The 20,933-nt window shown below is 45.6% G+C and overlaps 1 protein-coding gene across 1 annotated transcript; it reads left to right on the forward strand.

The window, feature by feature from the left end:
• The first annotated feature begins 750 nt into the window (after positions 1 to 750).
• ATP6AP1 (ATPase H+ transporting accessory protein 1) lies at positions 751 to 20,540 on the forward strand. Its single transcript, XM_056539720.1, has 10 exons — positions 751 to 962; positions 8,583 to 8,709; positions 8,868 to 8,942; positions 11,835 to 12,028; positions 13,137 to 13,177; positions 13,279 to 13,364; positions 14,716 to 14,957; positions 17,222 to 17,260; positions 17,405 to 17,648; positions 18,426 to 20,540. The coding sequence occupies exons 1-10, from the start codon at positions 853 to 855 to the stop codon at positions 18,633 to 18,635; spliced, it is 1,368 nt and encodes a 455-aa protein (XP_056395695.1). The 5' UTR covers positions 751 to 852; the 3' UTR covers positions 18,636 to 20,540.
• Positions 20,541 to 20,933: the final 393 nt, after the last annotated feature.

Genomic DNA, 20,933 nt, shown 5'->3' on the forward strand with positions numbered 1-20,933 from the left:
AAGGAGTGCAATAGCATAAATTAGTTTTAATGAGAGTGACCCTTTAAGGCTGTGTTTTTACTCTTTTTTTTTTTTTCAAAAATGTCCCCAAGAATTGTCAAATTCACCGCATGGCAATACGTCAGTAGAGAAATATGAAACGCAGAACCCACTTGGCGGTTTTCACTTTGTTTTTTTGGGGGGTTTCAATGGGAGACAAAAATGCAATGTGGGATTAATATTAGTTTTTTTATGGCAGTGGTCTCAAACCGTGGCCCTCCAGATGTTGCAAAACTTCAACTCCCAGCATGCCCGGACAGCCAACGGCTGTCCGGGCATGCTGGGAGTTGAAGTTTTGCAACATCTGGAGGGCTACAGTTTGAGACCACTATTTAATGGTGATTATTTATTTATTTTTTTCCCCCAATCCTTCATGACTTAATAAGAACGCAGCATTGACTGTTATCAATATCTAAGGGTGTGTTCACACTGACATATTTTTTTTCTCTGTCACATCCCATATATTTTGCCAGCAATGGAGAGGATCCAAAGCACAGGATGGAGCAGGGAGGACATCATGGACGTCTCCTCTTCCTTGTCAATGTATTGATCTCTACTGCGCCTGCGCTCTGAATACAGCGTAGAGCAGGTTGCATATAACTGCGCATGCGCTAAGTGAAGCGACGACTCTCTGCAGCGCATGCGTTGTAAGAAGGCTATTGTATCCGCCCAGGGATTCCCTATTGTCCAATCACATTTTAGAGCTTTCTCGTCGCTTCCTGATTGACACTGACGGCGTCCAATAGACTTAGCCCCTGTCACCTGATCGGTGTATAGTCATGTGATTGTCTTCCCTGTGTCAGTGGCAGGAAGATGGCGGCTGGGACGTTCTTCTTATCGCTCTCCGTCCTCCTGGTTCTCGGGGCGCCATGGCGCGCTGCCTCCTCCCAGCAGGTGCCCGTCCTCCTGTGGTCCAGTGAGAGGTGAGAGCTCCATAGGGATCCGGTAAATGTCACTGCGGGGTCCCCATGGAGGGGTTCGTGTGATGACGTCATTATGACAGGATTCTGATTATCTGCTACGTCATTGTTTTAGGTTGTACAATTGGAAATTAGCTAATGTGATCACAGTACGTTTAGGACATGATGTCATCACAGTACATTATATCTAGTGGAGGGTGTCGTGATGTCATCACAGTACATTATATCTAGGGTAGGGTGTCGTGATGTCATCACAGTACATTATATCTAGTGGAGGGTGTCGTGATGTCATCACAGTACATTATATCTAGTGGAGGGTGTCGTGATGTCATCACAGTACATTATATCTAGTGGAGGGTGTCGTGATGTCATCACAGTACATTATATCTAGTGGAGGGTGTCGTGATGTCATCACAGTACATTATATCTAGTGGAGGGTGTCGTGATGTCATCACAGTACATTATATCTAGTGGAGGGTGTCGTGATGTCATCACAGTACATTATATCTAGTGGAGGGTGTCGTGATGTCATCACAGTACATTATATCTAGTGGAGGGTGTCGTGATGTCATCACAGTACGTTATATCTAGTGTAGGGTGTCGTGATGTCATCACAGTACATTATATCTAGTGGAGGGTGTCGTGATGTCATCACAGTACGTTATATTTAGTGGAGGGTGTCGTGATGTCATCACAGTACATTATATCTAGTGGAGGGTGTCGTGATGTCATCACAGTACATTATATCTAGTGGAGGGTGTCGTGATGTCATCACAGTACATTATATCTAGTGGAGGGTGTCGTGATGTCATCACAGTACATTATATCTAGTGGAGGGTGTCGTGATGTCATCACAGTACATTATATCTAGTGGAGGGTGTCGTGATGTCATCACAGTACATTATATCTAGTGGAGGGTGTCGTGATGTCATCACAGTACGTTATATCTAGTAGAGGGTGTCGTGATGTCATCACAGTACGTTATATCTAGTGGAGGGTGTCGTGATGTCATCACAGTACGTGCTCTAAACCTAGTCCTGCCCCGTACAGTACCTAGTGCTTCCCCCCTGTACGGTACCTAGTGCTTCCCCCCTGTACGGTACCTAGTGGTCCCCCCTGTACGGTACCTAGTGCTTCCCCCCTGTACGGTACCTAGTGCTTCCCCCCCCTGTACGGTACCTAGTGGTCCCCCCTGTACGGTACCTAGTGCTTCCCCCCTGTACGGTACCTAGTGCTTCCCCCCTGTACGGTACCTAGTGCTTCCCCCCTGTGCGGTACCTAGTGCTTCCCCCCCTGTGCGGTACCTAGTGCTTCCCCCCCTGTGCGGTACCTAGTGCTTCCCCCCTGTACGGTACCTAGTGCTTCCCCCCTGTACGGTACCTAGTGCTTCCCCCCTGTACGGTACCTAGTGCTTCCCCCCTGTACGGTACCTAGTGCTTCCCCCCTGTACGGTACCTAGTGCTTCCCCCCTGTACGGTACCTAGTGCTTCCCCCCTGTACGGTACCTAGTGCTTCCCCCCTGTACGGTACCTAGTGCTTCCCCCCTGTACGGTACCTAGTGCTTCCCCCCTGTACGGTACCTAGTGCTTCCCCCCTGTACGGTACCTAGTGCTTCCCCCCTGTACGGTACCTAGTGCTTCCCCCCTGTACGGTACCTAGTGCTTCCCCCCTGTACGGTACCTAGTGCTTCCCCCCTGTACGGTACCTAGTGCTTCCCCCCTGTACGGTACCTAGTGCTTCCCCCCTGTACGGTACCTAGTGCTTCCCCCCTGTACGGTACCTAGTGCTTCCCCCCTGTACGGTACCTAGTGCTTCCCCCCTGTACGGTACCTAGTGCTTCCCCCCTGTACGGTACCTAGTGCTTCCCCCCTGTACGGTACCTAGTGCTTCCCCCCTGTACGGTACCTAGTGCTTCCCCCCTGTACGGTACCTAGTGCTTCCCCCCTGTACGGTACCTAGTGCTTCCCCCCTGTACGGTACCTAGTGCTTCCCCCCTGTACGGTACCTAGTGCTTCCCCCCTGTACGGTACCTAGTGCTTCCCCCCTGTACGGTACCTAGTGCTTCCCCCCTGTACGGTACCTAGTGCTTCCCCCCTGTACGGTACCTAGTGCTTCCCCCCCTGTACGGTACCTAGTGCTTCCCCCCCTGTGCGGTACCTAGTGCTTCCCCCCCTGTGCGGTACCTAGTGCTTCCCCCCCTGTGCGGTACCTAGTGCTTCCCCCCCTGTGCGGTACCTAGTGCTTCCCCCCTGTGCGGTACCTAGTGCTTCCCCCCTGTGCGGTACCTAGTGCTTCCCCCCTGTACGGTACCTAGTGCTTCCCCCCTGTACGGTACCTAGTGCTTCCCCCCTGTACGGTACCTAGTGCTTCCCCCCTGTACGGTACCTAGTGCTTCCCCCCTGTACGGTACCTAGTGCTTCCCCCCTGTGCGGTACCTAGTGCTTCCCCCCCTGTACGGTACCTAGTGCTTCCCCCCTGTACGGTACCTAGTGCTTCCCCCCTGTACGGTACCTAGTGCTTCCCCCCTGTACGGTACCTAGTGCTTCCCCCCTGTACGGTACCTAGTGCTTCCCCCCTGTACGGTACCTAGTGCTTCCCCCCTGTACGGTACCTAGTGCTTCCCCCCTGTACGGTACCTAGTGCTTCCCCCCTGTACGGTACCTAGTGCTTCCCCCCTGTACGGTACCTAGTGCTTCCCCCCTGTACGGTACCTAGTGCTTCCCCCCTGTACGGTACCTAGTGCTTCCCCCCTGTACGGTACCTAGTGCTTCCCCCCTGTACGGTACCTAGTGCTTCCCCCCTGTACGGTACCTAGTGCTTCCCCCCTGTACGGTACCTAGTGCTTCCCCCCTGTACGGTACCTAGTGCTTCCCCTGCTGCTGTACTGTAAATAAATTATACAGACACACACGTTCCCCTCTCAGGTTCTGGTGTGAGGATTTATATTACAGATGTCACCAAATTATTAAAGCCACACAAGTCCTATCCCCCATATCTATCCATGAGTGCGGACCCTTAGTTCTCTATTCCACTTCCTCAAAATAGTTCCTGGAAACAGAACGTGTACAGGACGTGATGGTCGGGTCACTGGGATCCTGTCATTATGCACAATCTGGAGAGACGCAGGTTAATGTCTCCTGCCCTGGATTGTGGATTGTTATGAGGCCATAACAGCAGAAAACTCCCCAGGCTACAATTTCCTGGAAATAAATGAATGAACCATTGTCAGGGCCGCTGTGAGGAGTCATGTGAGGCCGGGTCATGTGTTTCCCTGAATCTATATATACATCCACATGTCCTCCATATACATATATATATATATATATATATATATATATATATATATATATATATATATATATATATATATACATCCACATGTCCTCCATATACATACATATATACATCCACATGTCCTCCATATATATATATATATATATATACATCCACATGTCCTCCATATACATACATATATACATCCACATGTCCTCCATATATATATATACATCCACATGTCCTCTATATACATATACATCCACATATATAATCCTCCATATACATATATATATACACATCCACATGTCCTCCATATACATATATATACATCCACATGTCCTCCATATACATATATATACATCCACATGTCCTCCATATACATATATATATCCACATGTCCTCCATATACATATATATATACATCCACATGTCCTCCATATACATATATATATATACACTTCCACATGTCCTCCATATACATATATATACACATCCACATGTCCACCATATACATATATATATATATATATATATATACATCCACATATATAATCCTCCATATACATATATATACATCCACATGTCCTCCATATACATATACATCCACATATATAATCCTCCATATACATATATATACATCCACATGTCCTCCATATACATATATACATCCACATGTCCACCATATACATATATATATACACATCCATATGTCCTCCATATACATATATAGATACACATCCATATGTCCTCCATATACATATATAGATACACATCCATATGTCCTCCATATACATATATAGATACACATCCATATGTCCTCCATATACATATATATATACACATCCACATGTCCTCCATATACATATATATACACATCCATATGTCCTCCATATACATATATATACATCCACATGTCCACCATATATATATTTATATATACACACATCCATATGTCCTCCATATACATATATACATCCACATGTCCACCATATATATACATATATAGATACACATCCATATGTCCTCCATATACATATATATACATCCACATGTCCTCCATATACATATATATACATCCACATGTCCTCCATATACATATATATATACATCCACATGTCCTCCATATACATATATATATACATCCACATGTCCTCCATATACATATATATATATATACACATCCATATGTCCTCCATATACATATATATACATCCACATGTCCTCCATATACATATACACATCCACATGTCCTCCATATAAATATACATCCACATATATAATCCTCCATATACATCTGTGTATTCTCTTACACAGTATAATCCTCCTCATACTTGTGCTTCGTCTATAGATCTTTCAGTCTGCGCCTTAATCCTTTCTTCCTATATACATTTTTATCTCAGCAACAATTTTCTACTGCCCCTATAACTCTAAAATAAATCAGCCTTATAATGAAATGAAAACTAATTTTTGCTATTGCACTCCTTATGATAAATAAAAAAAAATCTTTCTAACGTACTTTGTTTAAAATAAAAAGTTTTCTATATTTTATTTGTGTTTAAAAAAAAGCGGCCACTAGGTGTCTCCCTACTTGTCCAGGGAACATTACCCCCCCCCCCCCCCCCTCTTAATCTCTTGCACAGACTTTGGACTCCTGCTGGCCTGGCAGAAGTCCAAATGCAGGAAATGCTGAGGGGGGGGGGGGGAGTGCAGAGTGCCGTCCCGTTCCCCCCAATTAGGTAAAAGCCTCTTATAGTTAGGTAGGGAACCTCCTATTATGTAGATGCCCCAATTAGTTCCCCCCAAATAAGTCCCCTCCAAAAGAAAATGCTGTAAAAATTCCCTCTCACCTTCCCTCCGCGCCTGCGCTTAAAGGGGTACTCCGCTGCTCAGCGTATGACGTCACAAGCTCCCGGCGCCGGCTCCAGCGTTCGGAATAGTTTGTTCCAAACGCTGAGCAGCGGAGTACCCCTTTTAAACCTCTGCATCCTCATCTGTGTTATGGTACAGGACCTTCTCCTGCACACCGTGCGATGTCGTCATTTCATAGTTCAGCAGGTCCTGCACCACTCCGGATTATAAAAGCGAATGAAGAGGCCTCATACATATATATATATATATATATATATATATATATATATATATATATATATATATATATGTGTATATATATATTATTATTTATTTATTTATTGAGGTTTTGTTTTATCTTCCTCACCTTCTTATAGACATAACTCTTTTTGTTTTTCCATCTAAAGACAAGTATGAAAGGTTGTTTTTTATTTTTTTTTTTTTATTTGCGTCAACAATTGTAATTTGTAATGCATTTTACCTCTAAATGTACAGTGAAACAAAAAAATTATTTAAGGGCAAAAAAAACCCCACAATTTAGCAATTTTTGGGGGGGCTTCCGTTTCTACCCAGTGCGCCTTTTGGTAAAAATGACACCTCCTCTTTATTCTGTGGGTCCATACAATTAAAATGATACCCAATTTATATAGGTTTTTGTTTTATTTTACTACTTTTAAAAAATTCTAACTTTATGTACGAAAATTAGTATGCTTAAAATTGTCCACTTCTGAACCCTGTAAGGCTGGGTTCGCACCACGTTTTCTTAAATACGGTTCCCGTATACGGTTTGGAGGAGGGGGCGGGGCTTAATTGCGGCGTCCGCACTCAGCCGTATTCGGGAACCGTATTTAATGAAAGTCTATGAGCCGACCGGAGTGAACCGCAGCCTCCGGTCGGCTTCGTTTTCGGCCGTATGCGGTTTCCCGACCGCAGGCAAAAACGTGGTCGACCATGTTTTTGCCTGCGGTCGGGAAACCGCATACGGCCAAAAAACGAAGCCGACCGGAGGCTGCGGTTCACTCCGGTCGGCTCATAGACTTGCATTAAATACGGTTCCCGAATACGGCTGAGTTAAGCCCCGCCCCCTCCTCCAAACCGTTAAGCCCCGCCCCCTCCTCCAAACCGTATACGGGAACCGTATTTAAGAAAACGTGGTGTGAACCCAGCCTTACTTTATTTTTCCGCATATGTTTGAGGACTTTTATTAGATAAAAGATTTATTAGTTTATAATATTAGATAAAATATTTATTAGTTTATAATTTTTTTACACTTTTTTTTTAGTTCCCATAGGGGACTATAACATGCAATCTTTAGATTGCATACACTGATCAATGCTTCTCCATAGGAGAGCATTGATCAGTGTTATCGGTACTCCATTACTTCAGCCTGGCATAGCTAATCGGATGGCAGGGAGAAAGGTAAGAGACGCCACGGCAGTCCTGATCAGCCCACTGAGCTAGCCAGGAATGGGATTTAGTACTTTTAGATGCCGCAATCAGGGTTAATGCCAGACATCAGCCTGATCGACGATGTCTGGCATCAGCCATGGATCCTGGTTGCTGTTAGCAACTGGGACCCACCGGGTATGATGCCAGCTCAGCTCCTGAGCACAAGTCATACAGCGGGAGCCAGCAGTGGACGTAAATATACATCCATTTGCGGGAAGGGGTTAATGGTCTACCGGTAACTGAGGATAATGTCCAATATCTATGCAAATACCGATACCAGTATCTGTATAGGGACTTTCCTAATTTTTATTTATTTATGTTTTTCTGAGAATAAGTTATCCCCTTAGAAGCCCCATAGACAGTGAATGGAGCTGTGGCCGAGCGCATGTGTCACTCCATTCATTCAGGGGACATTTGACCTCTGTTCTCGGGATTCATAAGGAATACCTTTTACTATTAGAATAATCCATATTAAAGGGGTACTCCGATGGAAAATTTTTTTTTATTTTTTTATTTTTTTTTAAATCAACTGGTGCCAGAAAGTTAAACAGATTTGTAAATGACTTCTATTAAAAAAATCTTAACCCTTCCAGTACTTTTAAGCAGCTGTATGCTACGGAGGAAATTCTTTTCTTTTTGGATTTCTTTTTTGTCTTGTCCACAGTGCTCTCTGCTGACACCTGATGCTGGTATCAGGAACTGTCCAGAGCAGGAAAAAAAAAAATCCTCATAGCAAACCTATGCTGCTCTGGACAGTTCCTGACACGGGCAGAGGTGTCAGCAGAGAGCACTGTGGACAAGACAAGAAAGAAATTCAAAAAGCAAAGAATTTCCTCTGTAGCATACAGCTGCTAATAAGTAGTGGAAGGATAATTTTTTTTTTTATTATTTTTTTTTTTTATAGAAGTCATTTACAAATCTGTTCAACTTTCTGGCATTAGTTCATTTAAAAAAATAAAGTTTTCAACTGGAGTACCCCTTTAAGGTAACACAAAGTTTTACTAATGTATAGCCAATAATAATAAAATAACAATGTGGCTCTCCCGACAGCTCCCTGTGGACATCGCAGCCCAGCGCACATGGCGGTCACGTGACAACCGATCTCCAGTTGGGTCAGTACTTGGATGCGGCTCTCAGCAATGGCCCCAGGAATGTCCTGCTCTTCCTCCAAGAGAAGGTATTATATCCATAGAGATAGAGATAGATAGATAGATAGATAGAGATATATATATATATATATATATATATATATATGGAGGAGGTGCGGACGGGGGCTGTTCTCGTCTTCATCACATTAATACCCCCCCTCCCCCTCTTTCTCTGTTATTCTGCCAGTTGAGCATTGAAGACTTTACAGCTTTCGGAGGAGTCTATGGGAACAAACAGGACAACGTCTTCCCAAATCTGGAGGTAAGATGTGCAGCGTCTCTGCAGGTTGTATTATAGGGGTACTCCGCTGCTCAGCCTTTGGAACAAAATGTTCCGAATGCTTAGAGCTGACGCTGGGAGCTTGTGATGTCATAGCCCCGCCCCTCTGGGAGGGGCTATGACGTCACGAGCTCCCGGCGCCGGCTCTAAGCATTCAGAACGTTTTGTTCCAAACGCTGAGCAGCGGAGTACCCCTTTAAGGGGAGGAGGGGTAATGAGCCGGGTCTGATTTGTGTTTCCTTTTATGCAGTCTTATATGTGTCTATGTGTTTCCTTTAAGTGGAACTCCGGTGGAAAACAAATATTTTCAACTTAACTGGTGCCAGAAAATTAAACAGATTTGTGAATTACTTCTATTTTAAAAATATTAATCCTTCCAGTACTTATCAGCTGCTGTATACTACAGATGAAGTTGTGTAGTTCTTTCCAGACTAACCACGGTGCTCTCCGCTGACACCTCTGTCCGTGTCAGGAACTGTCCAGAGCAAGAGAGGTTTGCTATGGGGATTTGCTCCTGCTCTGGACACTAAAAAATAGTGAATAAAATAATGTAAAAAAAAATGTAATACATGTGAATAGGCCCCTTCCCTAATAAAACATTGATGCGCCCCCCCCCCTTTTTTTTTTTTTTTTTAAAGGTTTCAAATAAAATGGTGCAAGCAAAAATGTCAAAACTACCAAAATATAACGTTAATAAATCCGCGCGGTCAAGGGGGTAAAAGTAAATAAACACCAGCTTTGCTGATTTTTGATTACTTCATATATCAGAAGAGAAATGAATAAAAAATGACCAAAAGATCCTATAAAAACGAAAATTGTACTGATAAAATCAAAAACAAAAAACAATTCTTCATACATCTCCGTAAACGGAAAAATATTTTAAAGTATACTTTAAAGTAAAATTATCATTTTAAAATATAAAAGTATAAATAATATTTACCGTATATACTCGAGTATAAGCCGAGTTTTTCAGCACGATTTTTCGTGCTGAAAACACCCCCCTCGGCTTATACTCGAGTGAACTCCCCCACCCGCAGTGGTCTTCAACCTGCGGACTTCCAGAGGTTTCAAAACTACAACTCCCAGCAAGCCAGGGCAGCCATCGGCTGTCCGGGCTTGCTGGGAGTTGTAGTTTTGAAACCTCCGGAGGTCCGCAGGTTGAAGACCACTGCGGCCTTCAACATCATCCAGCCCCCTCTCACCCCCTTTAGTTCTGAGTACTCACCTCCGCTCGGCGCTGGTCCGGTCCTGCAGGGCTGTCCGGTAAGGAGGTGGTCCGGTGAGGAGGTGGTCCGGGCTGCTATCTTCACCGGGGAGGCCTCTTCTAAGCGCTTCGGGCCCGGCCTCAGAATAGTCACGTTGCCTTGACAACGACGCAGATGCGTCGTTGTTAAGGCAACGGCTCTATTCCGGGCCGGAAGCGCGGAGAAGAGGCGCCCCCGGTGAAGATAGCAGCCCGGACCACCTCCTCACCGGACCACCTCCTTACCGGACAGCCCTGCAGGACCGGACCAGCGCCGAGCGGAGGTGAGTACTCAGAACTAAAGGGGGTGAGAGGGGGCTGGATGATGTTGAAGGCCGCAGTGGTCTTCAACCTGCGGACCTCCGGAGGTTTCAAAACTACAACTCCCAGCAAGCCCGGACAGCCGATGGCTGCCCGGGCTTGCTGGGAGTTGTAGTTTTGAAACCTCTGGAGGTCCGCATGTTGAAGGCCGCAGTGGTCTTCAACCTGCGGACCTCCGGAGGTTTCAAAACTACAACTCCCAGCAAGCCCGGACAGCCGATGGCTGCCCGGGCTTGCTGGGAGTTGTAGTTTTGAAACCTCTGGAGGTCCGCAGGTTGAAGACCACTGAGGGCGAATGATGAGAAGAGGATGATGAAGGGGGGGGGGGGGGTGTGGGGATGATGAAGGGGGGTGGGGATGATGAAGGGGGGGGGTGTGGGATGATGACAAGGGGATGATGAAGGGGGGATGTGTGGGATGTGTGGGATGATTACAAGGGGATGATGAAGGGGGGATGTGTGGGATGTGTGGGATGATGACAAGGGGATGATGAAGGGGGGATGTGTGGGATAAGGGGATGTGTGGGATGATGACAAGGGGATGATGACAAGGGGATGATGAAGGGGGGATGTGTGGGATGATGACAAGGGGATGATGAAGGGGGGATGTGTGGGATGATAAGGGGATGTGTGGGATGATGACAAGGGGATGATGAAGGGGGGATGTGTGGGATGATGACAAGGGGATGATGAGGATGTTAATGACGGGTCTGGATGATGACAGGGGGGGATGATGTATTTCCCACCCCAGGCTTATACTCGAGTCAATAACTTTTCCTGGGATTTTGGGTTGAAATTAGGGGTCTCGGCTTATACTCGGGTCGGCTTATACTCGAGTATATACGGTATTATGATTATTATTATTATTAATAAAATGTATTAAATATAATTTTTGAATAAAACAAAACCTCTATAAATTGGGTGGTAATCGTAAGGGACATTTAAATGAAAGTGGTGGGTTTCCCCGCAGCCGGACTTACATGTTTCCTTTAAATAGGTACTCCACTGTCCCAGCGTTCAGAACATTTAGTTCTGAACGCTGAGTGCGGGCTGCAGGGGTCGTGATGTAACGGTCATGCCCCTTGTGATGTCATGCCACACCCCCTCAATGCTAATCTATGGTATGGGGCATGCCCCCTCCCATAGACTTGCATTGAGGGGGCGTAGCTGTTAAATCTCGACGCCTGCGCCAAGCATGTTCAGAACGCTGGGGCAGTAGAGTACCCCTTTAAAGTAAAACTCCAAAGGATTGACTGACAGTACAATGAATGGCTTCTTCAGGCCTCTTGTTACCATTTTTGTTTTTTGTAGAATATTATGGAGTCTTCCCCATCTTCTCTGGTGCTGCCGGCTGTGGATTGGTATGCTGCCAACATCCTGCCCACTTACTTGAAGGAGAAGCTGGGTGTGAGCCCCCTACACGTGGATCAGTCGACTTTGCTGGAGCTGAGGCTCAACGAGACTATCCCATCGCTGCTTGTCGTGAGGCTGCCCTATGCCAACAGGTTACTGGTTTATAATTCTCTATATAGATGTATTGGTACTTGAGAGGTTACCTAAAACAGTGCTTCCCAACCAGCGTGCCTCCAGCTGTTGCAAAACTACAACTCCCAGCATGCCCAGACAGCCAAAGGCTGTCTGGGCATGCTGGGAGTTGTAGTTTTGTAACCGCTGGAGGCACGCTGGTTAGGAAATGCTGACTTAAAGGGTTCATGCATAACTCGGGCAGCCTTTCTAATCAAATACCTATCTACCCCAATGCCTCCAGTACCATGCACCACCCAAAGGCTGTCTGGGCATGCTTGGGGTCATAGTTTCGCAACAGCTGGAGGCACGCTGCATATGAAACTCCTAACTCGGGCAGCCTTACTAATCGAATGCCTCAATGCCTTCTGTACTATGCACCGCTGAGCTGTTTGGCTGCCATATTGCCCTTACGGGATAATTATAAGAGTCAATACTGCCCCTAGTGTTCAGATCAGTGTGAGCGCTTAGGATGGACTTTATCACCTGAGGCTTGGGCATTATTATGCTGGGGGTCCTCTGGCTTTCTGGGCATGCTGGGAATTGTAGTTTTGCAACAGCTTTAGGCCTGCTGGTCCCTGAACGCTGACCTAAAGGGTTCATGCATAATTAAGGCAGCCTTACTAATCAAATGCCTATCTGACCCAATGCCTCCAGTACCAGGCACCACCCAAAGGCTGTCTGGGCATGCCTGGGGTCATGGTTTTTCAACAGCTGGAGGCACGCTGGATATGAAACGATGAGATTCAAGGGTTAATGCCTAACTCGGGCAGCCTTACTAAACGAATACATATCTGCCATACTGGTCCGGAAACCTTGACCTAAAGGGTTCATGTATAACTAAGGCAGCCGTACTAATCAAATACCTATCTTCCGTACCAGGCACTGCTGGGCTTGGTGGCTGCCATATTGCTTTCACAGGAGTCATCAGCGCCCCTAGTGTTTAGATCAGTGTGAGCACTTTATTACCTGTGGATAATGCTTTGGGTCAGTACAGCTGATCCCCTTGACACACAGTATATTTGGCCCCATGTATTGTATGTGATGTTTATAGTCATTTACAGCTTCTTCTTTTTCCCCCTCCCTTAGTGCAGGGATTGTAGCCACCAAAGACATTCTCCGAGCCAACGGTGAGTCTGCCAGATACATCACTATTCCATGAATCCGGATAAAGTCCGATCGATGGTGTTGGTGAGAATAGGAATGATCTCGCTCTTGTCTCTCTTTGCAGATGAAGTGATAGGACAGGTTCTGAGCACCCTGAAGTCCGAGGGGGTCCCCTACACCGCGCTCCTCACAGCGCTCCGGCCATCATGGGTAAGTCAAGGCGAGCCGTCAGGAATATCTGTTTAGTAACCATCTATTCTCCGGTGCTTGGTGTCTGTCGGCAGTCCTGGCAGATTTGATGGTGGTAATGGCTAAGTTTTTCAAGTCAAAACTATAGAACTTAAAGGGGGTTCTCAAGTTTAGGAAAAATTGTTGGATCTGTTGTACAGATGCATCTGGCAACAAATGGCATTCCGATTTCATTCAGATTGGACCAATAGAACTTGTGGCAACGCATTAGATATGGTAAAATCTTCTTCCTTACATCCCCGAGAGACTTTCCTGCCGGCAGAGATGGTGAGGGTATGAAGTTAATAACTCTCCCCCTGTAAATAGTCCCCTGGGCGAGAGCTATACTCACCTAGTCCTGTCTTCTCGGCTGTAATCACTCTCCCCCATCGTGATTGACCGCTTTCGTCACCCCTCTGCTCCCTAAGCAGACAGAGCAGTGTGATTATGTGGGCTGTGCCCGGGCTGTCAATCACGTTGAGGGGGTGGAATCGTCTCGCCCAGAGGATTCCAGCCGGACTAGTTGAGTATAGGTCTCGCCCAGGGGATTACAGCCGGACTAGGTGAGTATAGCTCTCGCCCAGGGGATTACAGCCAGACTAGGTGAGTATAGCTCTTACCCAGGGGTTTACAGCCGGACTAGGTGAGTACCTAGTCGGGAACCAGGGGACTACTTTCAGGGCCAGCAGGGGAGACTTTTAAACTTCATATCCTCACCATCCTTGTGGGCAGGAACCAGATACAGTGAAATCTCCTTTAGTGGACAGTTTTTAATTCCCCTGCATAGTCCCATAGGACTTAATGTATTTGCACCCCTTGTGCCAAATCATCCCCCTATTCCATCATCCCCCTGTTCTTCTTACTACTTCCCTGACAAGCAGGCAGTGATGAGTGACTCTCCGTTGCTCTTCACTCAATGAGGACAGTGACGGCCGTGAGCAGCGGCGGTCCGAAGTGACAAGTGGCGCTGCTCACGGCCGTCACTGTCCTCACTGAGTGAAGAGCAGAGGAGCGTCAATTTTATCGTGTTATGTAGGTAATTACACTCTGGAGTGAGTACAGGACAGTATTCTGTCATTTAGATTTTTGAGCCTTTTTTCCCAATAAGGGACATCTCCCAATAGTGGAACTTTTTTTATTCCCGTGAGTGTCCGCTATTGGGAGATTCTACTGAATAACTTATTGCCACAGGTTATCTATGTTAAAATCTGATGACAGGTTCTCTTTAAGGGTCACACATCTTTCTCCAGACATATATATAAAGCCTGTGGGGTCACTTACTGCTAAGTCTCAGTTTTTTTAAGATATCTTTTATTTTTTTTCCCCCTTTCAGGTAAACAAGGAAAATGACTTTGCTGCCGTGGGCACTTTTGGGCGCCAGCTGTTGGCGACCGCAACACCGACACCTACGTATCCCCCCGTGTCCCACAACGGGACTGGAAATGTTCCCTGTATCCTGTTCTGGGCCTCAAACATCACAGTGTTTATGGGTCGGGAGATGGATCTCACTAACCTTACGTTCCGTGGGTCCGAAGATATCGCCAAGGACTCTTTCTGCAACGGAAGTAGCGCCACGTGAGTGATGTCATTGGTTACATTGTACCAAGTTGATATAAAATCTGAGATTCCGAAGGCATCCCGTGGAACAGTGCGGAATACATTGCCATCTATGGGGGCAGCAATAGTGCGTAATATTGCCATAAGTATTGTTTTCTAACCAGTGTGCCTCCAGCTGTTGCAAAACTACAACTCCCAGCATGCCCAGACAGCCAACGGCTGTCTGGGCATGCTGGGGTTGTAGTTTTGAAACAGCCTGAGGCACGCTGGTTGGGAAATGCTGAGCTTAAAGCAGTGTTTTATAACTAGTGTGCCTCCAGCTGTTGCAAAACTACAACTCCTAGCATGCCTAGACAGCAAACGGCTGTCCAGGCAGGCTGGGAGTTGTAGTTTTGCAACAGCTGGAGGCACCCTGGTTGGGAAACACTGGCTTAAAGGGTTCATGCATAACTCGGGCAGGATTACTAATCAAATGCTTATCTGCCCTAATGCCTGTTGTACCATGCACCACGCGGGCATTGCCGCCACCATAGACGGGAATGTATTCAGACGAAAGAATGACCAAGTTTATTCCTTCTGTAGATAAATTAGTGTCGGAATGCTGTGCTGCTAAAATTCCGTAGTGTGCACTGGAGTAATGGGGCTCCGCTGCAACAGAATTTCCGAGAGGTGTGGTGTTGTCTCAGCAGTTCCCTGGCTCCTCACTCTCTCCTCACAGGAAGTTGTGTAGTCTTCTCATTGTCAGTGTGGTGTTGTCCCCCCAGCTACTCTCTCCCACCCTAGACAATGCATACTCATCTGCTGCTGTCTCATGGGGTGTGGCTGGATCTTGTATCTAAGCTTTAGCCCCACCCCCTGAGTGATGTCATCACCTCTGACCAGCCCCTTCATCACCATCTAACTGTCATATACATATATACCTTTTTATTGGGGCATTTAGGGAAGAATAAGGTGTGATTACAGCAAGCTGCTTTGTGCTTAGCGTTGCCACAGGCAGAGGAGCAGACAGGAAATGGATACAGCAGATGCAGCAACCTCAGTCTGCTATGAAATGTTCTGCAGCACTTCTGGGCGGTGAACTGGCAGGGGTGTTGTGGGAGGGGAGTAGGCAGGGTGGGAGGATTGTGGTAAATTGAAAACAATGCATTCTGGGAATTGTAGTACTGAGCAACTGTTCAACTGGGAAGTACAACCAGTAAGTACAGGACTGAGATCCCCAAAACAAATGGAGTTTTGGTGGTTTCACAACTAGGACAGACAGGTAAGCAGCATTGCAACTGCAGCATGTGTATGTTTTTCTACACAACATCGGAGTTCCTCTTTAATATATTTTTTAAGGGTAGGTCTCCTTCCTCTTCCTGTATGTTGGGGGGTGTGGGCTGGCTCATCTTAAAGGGGTACTCCGCCCACAGACATCTTATCCCCTATCCAAAAAATAAGATGTCTGAATGCGGGGGGGGGGGGGGGTCCTGATCACGTGCCTTCACACCACACCCCCTCATGACTATGGGAGGGGGCGTGATGACCGTCACGCCCTCTCCCATAGTCATGAGGGGGTGTGGTGTGATGTCACAAGGGGCCCGGCGTAACATCACGTCTCTGGCCTTGGAAACCCAGTGTTCTAAACATACTGCGGAACCCCCACGATTAAACATCCTTTGGCTAGGGGATCAGATGTCTGTGGGCGGAGTACCCCTTTAATGTGCTATCACTGCAGCCTACGTTCCTATTCAATGGCCGAATATTGGTGCAGATGACACATTAGAGGTACTCCGGTGGAAAACCATGTTTTGTTTTTGTTTTTTAAAATCAACTGGCTCCATTTGTAAATGACTTCTATTAAAAAAAAAAATCTTAATCCTTCCAGTACTTATCAGCTGCTGTATTCTCCACAGGAAGGTGTGTAGTTCCTTTCTGTCTGACCACAGTGCTCTCTGTTGACCATGTCAGGAACTGTCCTGAGCAGGATAGATTTGCTATGGGGATTTTCTCCTGCTCTGGACAGTTCCTGACATGGACAGAGGTGTCAGCAGAGAGCACTGTGGTCAGACTGGAAAGAACTACACAACTTCCTGTGGAGCATACAGCATCTAAGTACTGATTTTTTTTTTATGGAAGTAATTTACAAATCTGTATAACTTTCTGTAGCCAGTTGATATGAAAACAATTGTTTTCCACCGGAGTACCCCTTTAAGCAATGACCTGTACACACGACCCGATCCCCACGTTCTGCCCGTTCCACCTTCATTTTTAATTTTCTGTGTTTTATGTTTTTCTTGCAGGCTGGTGCTGAAGTACGACAATGAGAATGTGAGAATAGTGTAAGTACCGACCAGGGTTTGTCTGTGCGCTGACATCATCAAGTGTCGTTGATGAGTTCTGATGTCATCATTTCCGTGATGTCATTTTTTACTTTAGTTTTTTCTTTTTGTTGTCTCTTTTAACATTTTTTCTGATCTCCGCAGCTTCCAAATGGAGAGGAGCTGGTATCCAGTATCGGGGAGATTTTGGTTCACTTTGAACAGCGTGGAGGTGTTTAACGGCACAGTGAACGCCACGTTCCTGGCCCCTCAGGTCAACGCTCCCAGTATCTACTCCTACCGCTGCGAGTACGTCAGCACCATGGCCAAGTATGGACCCCTCCTGGTCAGGAACACCTCCGAAACTTCCCCTTCTTCCAACTGGCACCTGACCATCACCGATTTTCAGGTAGGTGGGAGAGGGTGTCACAGAAGACTTCACTGTATCCCTAATGGGACATCACATACAGGATAAGTAATGTAATGTATGTACACAGTGACCTCACCAGCAGAATAGTGAGTACAGCTCTGGGGTATAATACAGGATATAACTCAGGATCAGTACAGGATAAGTAATGTAATGTATGTACACAGTGACCTCACCAGCAGAATAGTGAGTACAGCTCTGGAGTATAATACAGGATATAACTCAGGATCAGTACAGGATAAGTAATGTAATGTATGTACACAGTGACCTCACCAGCAGAATAGTGAGTACAGCTCTGGAGTATAATACAGGATATAACTCAGGATCAGTACAGGATAAGTAATGTAATGTATGTACACAGTGACCTCACCAGCAGAATAGTGAGTACAGCTCTGGAGTATAATAGCGGATATAACTCAGGATCAGTACAGGATAAGTAATGTAATGTATGTACACAATGATCTCACCAGCAGAATAGTGAGTACAGCTCTGGAGTATAATACAGGATATAACTCAGGATCAGTAGAGGATAAGTAATGTAATGTATGTACACAGTGACCTCACCAGCAGAATAGTGAGTACAGCTCTGGAGTATAATACAGGATATAACTCAGGATCAGTACAGGATAAGTAATGTAATGTATGTACACAGTGACCTCACCAGCAGAATAGTGAGTACAGCTCTGGGGTATAATACAGGATATAACTCAGGATCAGTACAGGATATGTATTTAACCCCATCTTTCTTTCTCCCATTAGATCCAGGCCTTCAATATGACCAGTGTGAGGTTTTCCTACGCCAGTGACTGCGCCGGCTTCTTCTCTCCCGGGATCTGGATGGGTCTCATCACCACTCTGCTTTTCGTCTTCATCCTGACCTACGGACTGCACATGGTTATGAGCCTGAAGACCATGGACCGCTTCGATGACCCCAAGGGACCCTCCATCTCTGTGCCCCAGACGGAGTGATCTCCCCACCCTACTGAGCCGTCATCTCCTTTCTCTCCTGTGTCCAGGTCCTACGACATTCCAGACATTGATTCGCCTCCCCGGCTCTCCACTTATGTCTTCATATATGCCCCCGTGTGTGCCCAAAGTCAGGTTTAACCCTTGGTTTGCCAGCCTCTTCACTGTATATAAAAGCTATCTCTACGTATCGGGATCACTGAGGCGTAATTGACCTCATACCTCTGAGGTGTCCCAGACTAGAGAAGCGAGGCTCTCTGCCTTGGTGAGTGGGCGGAGGTCCCTTTTTTAAAAACGTTTACTTTCCGGTAAAAGTATTAGGGGTTTAGAGGGTTAATCCTGTAGTTGGCTTCTCATCCATGGGGCTGCACGGTGGTAGCTGTGCCCATATTTCCCAACCAGGGTACTGGCAGCTGTTGCAAAACTACAATTCCCAGCATGCCCGGACAGCCAACGGCTGTCCGGGCATGCTGGGAATTGTAGTTTTTCAACAGCTGGAGGCACTCTGGGTGGGAAACCCTGCTTTTAATTTAATTAATTTTTATTTTTTCATATCATTTGGCTCCAGAAAGTTAAACAGATTTGTAAATTACTACTATTAAAAAAAAATCTTAATGCTTCCAGTACTTATCAGCTGCTGAAGTTGAGTTGTTCATTTTTTATCTGACCACAGTGCTCTCTGCTGACACCTGTCTGTCTGTCTCAGGAATTGTCCAGAGCAGGATAGGTTTGTTATGGGGATTTGCTCCTACTCTGGACAGTTCCTAAAATGGACAGAGGTGTCAGCAGAGAACACTGTGGTCAGACAGGAAAGAACTACACAACTTCAGCAGCTGATAAGTACTGGAAGGATTAATATTTATTTTTTTCAATAGAAGTAATTTACAAATCTGTTTAACATTCTCAAGCCAGTTGATATGAAAAAAGAAAAAAAAAATTATGGAATACCCCTTTAATTTTACTTGCTCTTTGTATCCCCTATATATATTCTGTGAGATTACTTGAAAGCATTAGCAATGAGTAATTGTCAGGTCCTTCATACCTATGCGTGGGCACAACATGGCACCACCTATATATTTGTCATCCCCTGTACGCCCTGCAGGGGGAGCAGCAATGATGTATAAATTCTTTAGGAAAGTGTTCCCCCCCCCCCCCCCACCCCTTGGCCCTATTTGCAAAACTACAACTCCCATCGTGTAACAGAGGGCCACCGATTGGGGAACACCACAAGTGTACAGAATAAGAAGAAATGCTATTTATTTGTGTTTATGTGTTTATGCCAGCCTAGGCAGGAATGCTGGGATCTGTAGTACCCTAGTGATGTGATTCTGTGATCGGATAAAGTGCACTGTTAGGCAGGTTAAAGGGGTATTCCAGGAAAAAACTTTTATAAATATATATAATATTTATAAATCTCAACTGGCTCCAGAAAGTTAAACAGATTTGTAAATGACTTCTCTTAAAAAATCTTAATCCTTTCAGTACTTATGAGCTTCTGAAGTTAAGGTTGTTCTTTTCTGTCTAAGTGCTCTCTGATGACACGTGTCTTGGGAACTGCCCAGTTTAGAAGAGGTTTGCTATGGGGATTTGCTTCTAAACTGGGTGGTTCCCAAGACAGGTGTCATCAGAGAGGACTTAGACAGAAAAGAACAACCTTAACTTCAGAAGCTCATAAGTACTGAAAGGATTAAGATTTTTTAATAGAAGTCATTTACATATCTGTTTAACTTTCTGTAGCAAGTTGATATATATATATAAAAAAAAATGTTTTTCCTGGATAACCCCTTTAAGCTGCTGAGATATATATATATTGTCATGTGTTCCATGGAAATGAATGGGATACGTGCGATTTCCTCTGTAACTATTCACTGTATGGGATGAAATAAATCTTCCTGTGGGTTGTGTTTATGACGTTGTAGCTTCTCTTTTATAAAGAATCCAAGGTATTCACCGCACTGGTAAAACGTCCATTTATTCACTCCATTAAAGGGGTACTCCAGTGGAAAACTTTATGTATAATTTTTTTTTTTAAATCAACTGGTGCCAGATTTGTAAATTACTTCTATTAAAAAATCTTAATCCTTCCGGTACTTATTAGCAGCTGTATGCTCCAGAGGAGATTCTTTTCTTTTTGGAACACAGTGCTCTCTGCTGACATCTCTGTCCATTTTAGGAACTGTCCAGAGCAGGAAAAAATCCCCATAGAAAAGATATGCTGCTCTGTAGAGTTCCTAAAATGGACAGAGGTGTCAGCAGAGAGCACTGTGCTCGTGATGTCAGCAGAGAGCTCTGTGTTCCAAA

Source organism: Hyla sarda, chromosome 9 (genome assembly GCF_029499605.1).
Source record: "Hyla sarda isolate aHylSar1 chromosome 9, aHylSar1.hap1, whole genome shotgun sequence".
Taxonomy (NCBI): Eukaryota; Metazoa; Chordata; class Amphibia; order Anura; family Hylidae; genus Hyla; species Hyla sarda.

Excerpts from the sequence above, each read along its gene's own strand:
- ATP6AP1 (XM_056539720.1), top strand. The coding sequence starts at position 853 with ATGGCGGCTGGGACGTTCTTCTTATCGCTCTCCGTCCTCCTGGTTCTC. Across the intron at positions 8,710-8,867 it reads TGCTCTTCCTCCAAGAGAAG|TTGAGCATTGAAGACTTTAC; the intron begins GTATTATATCCA and ends TTATTCTGCCAG. Across the intron at positions 14,958-17,221 it reads TGCAACGGAAGTAGCGCCAC|GCTGGTGCTGAAGTACGACA; the intron begins GTGAGTGATGTC and ends TTTTTCTTGCAG.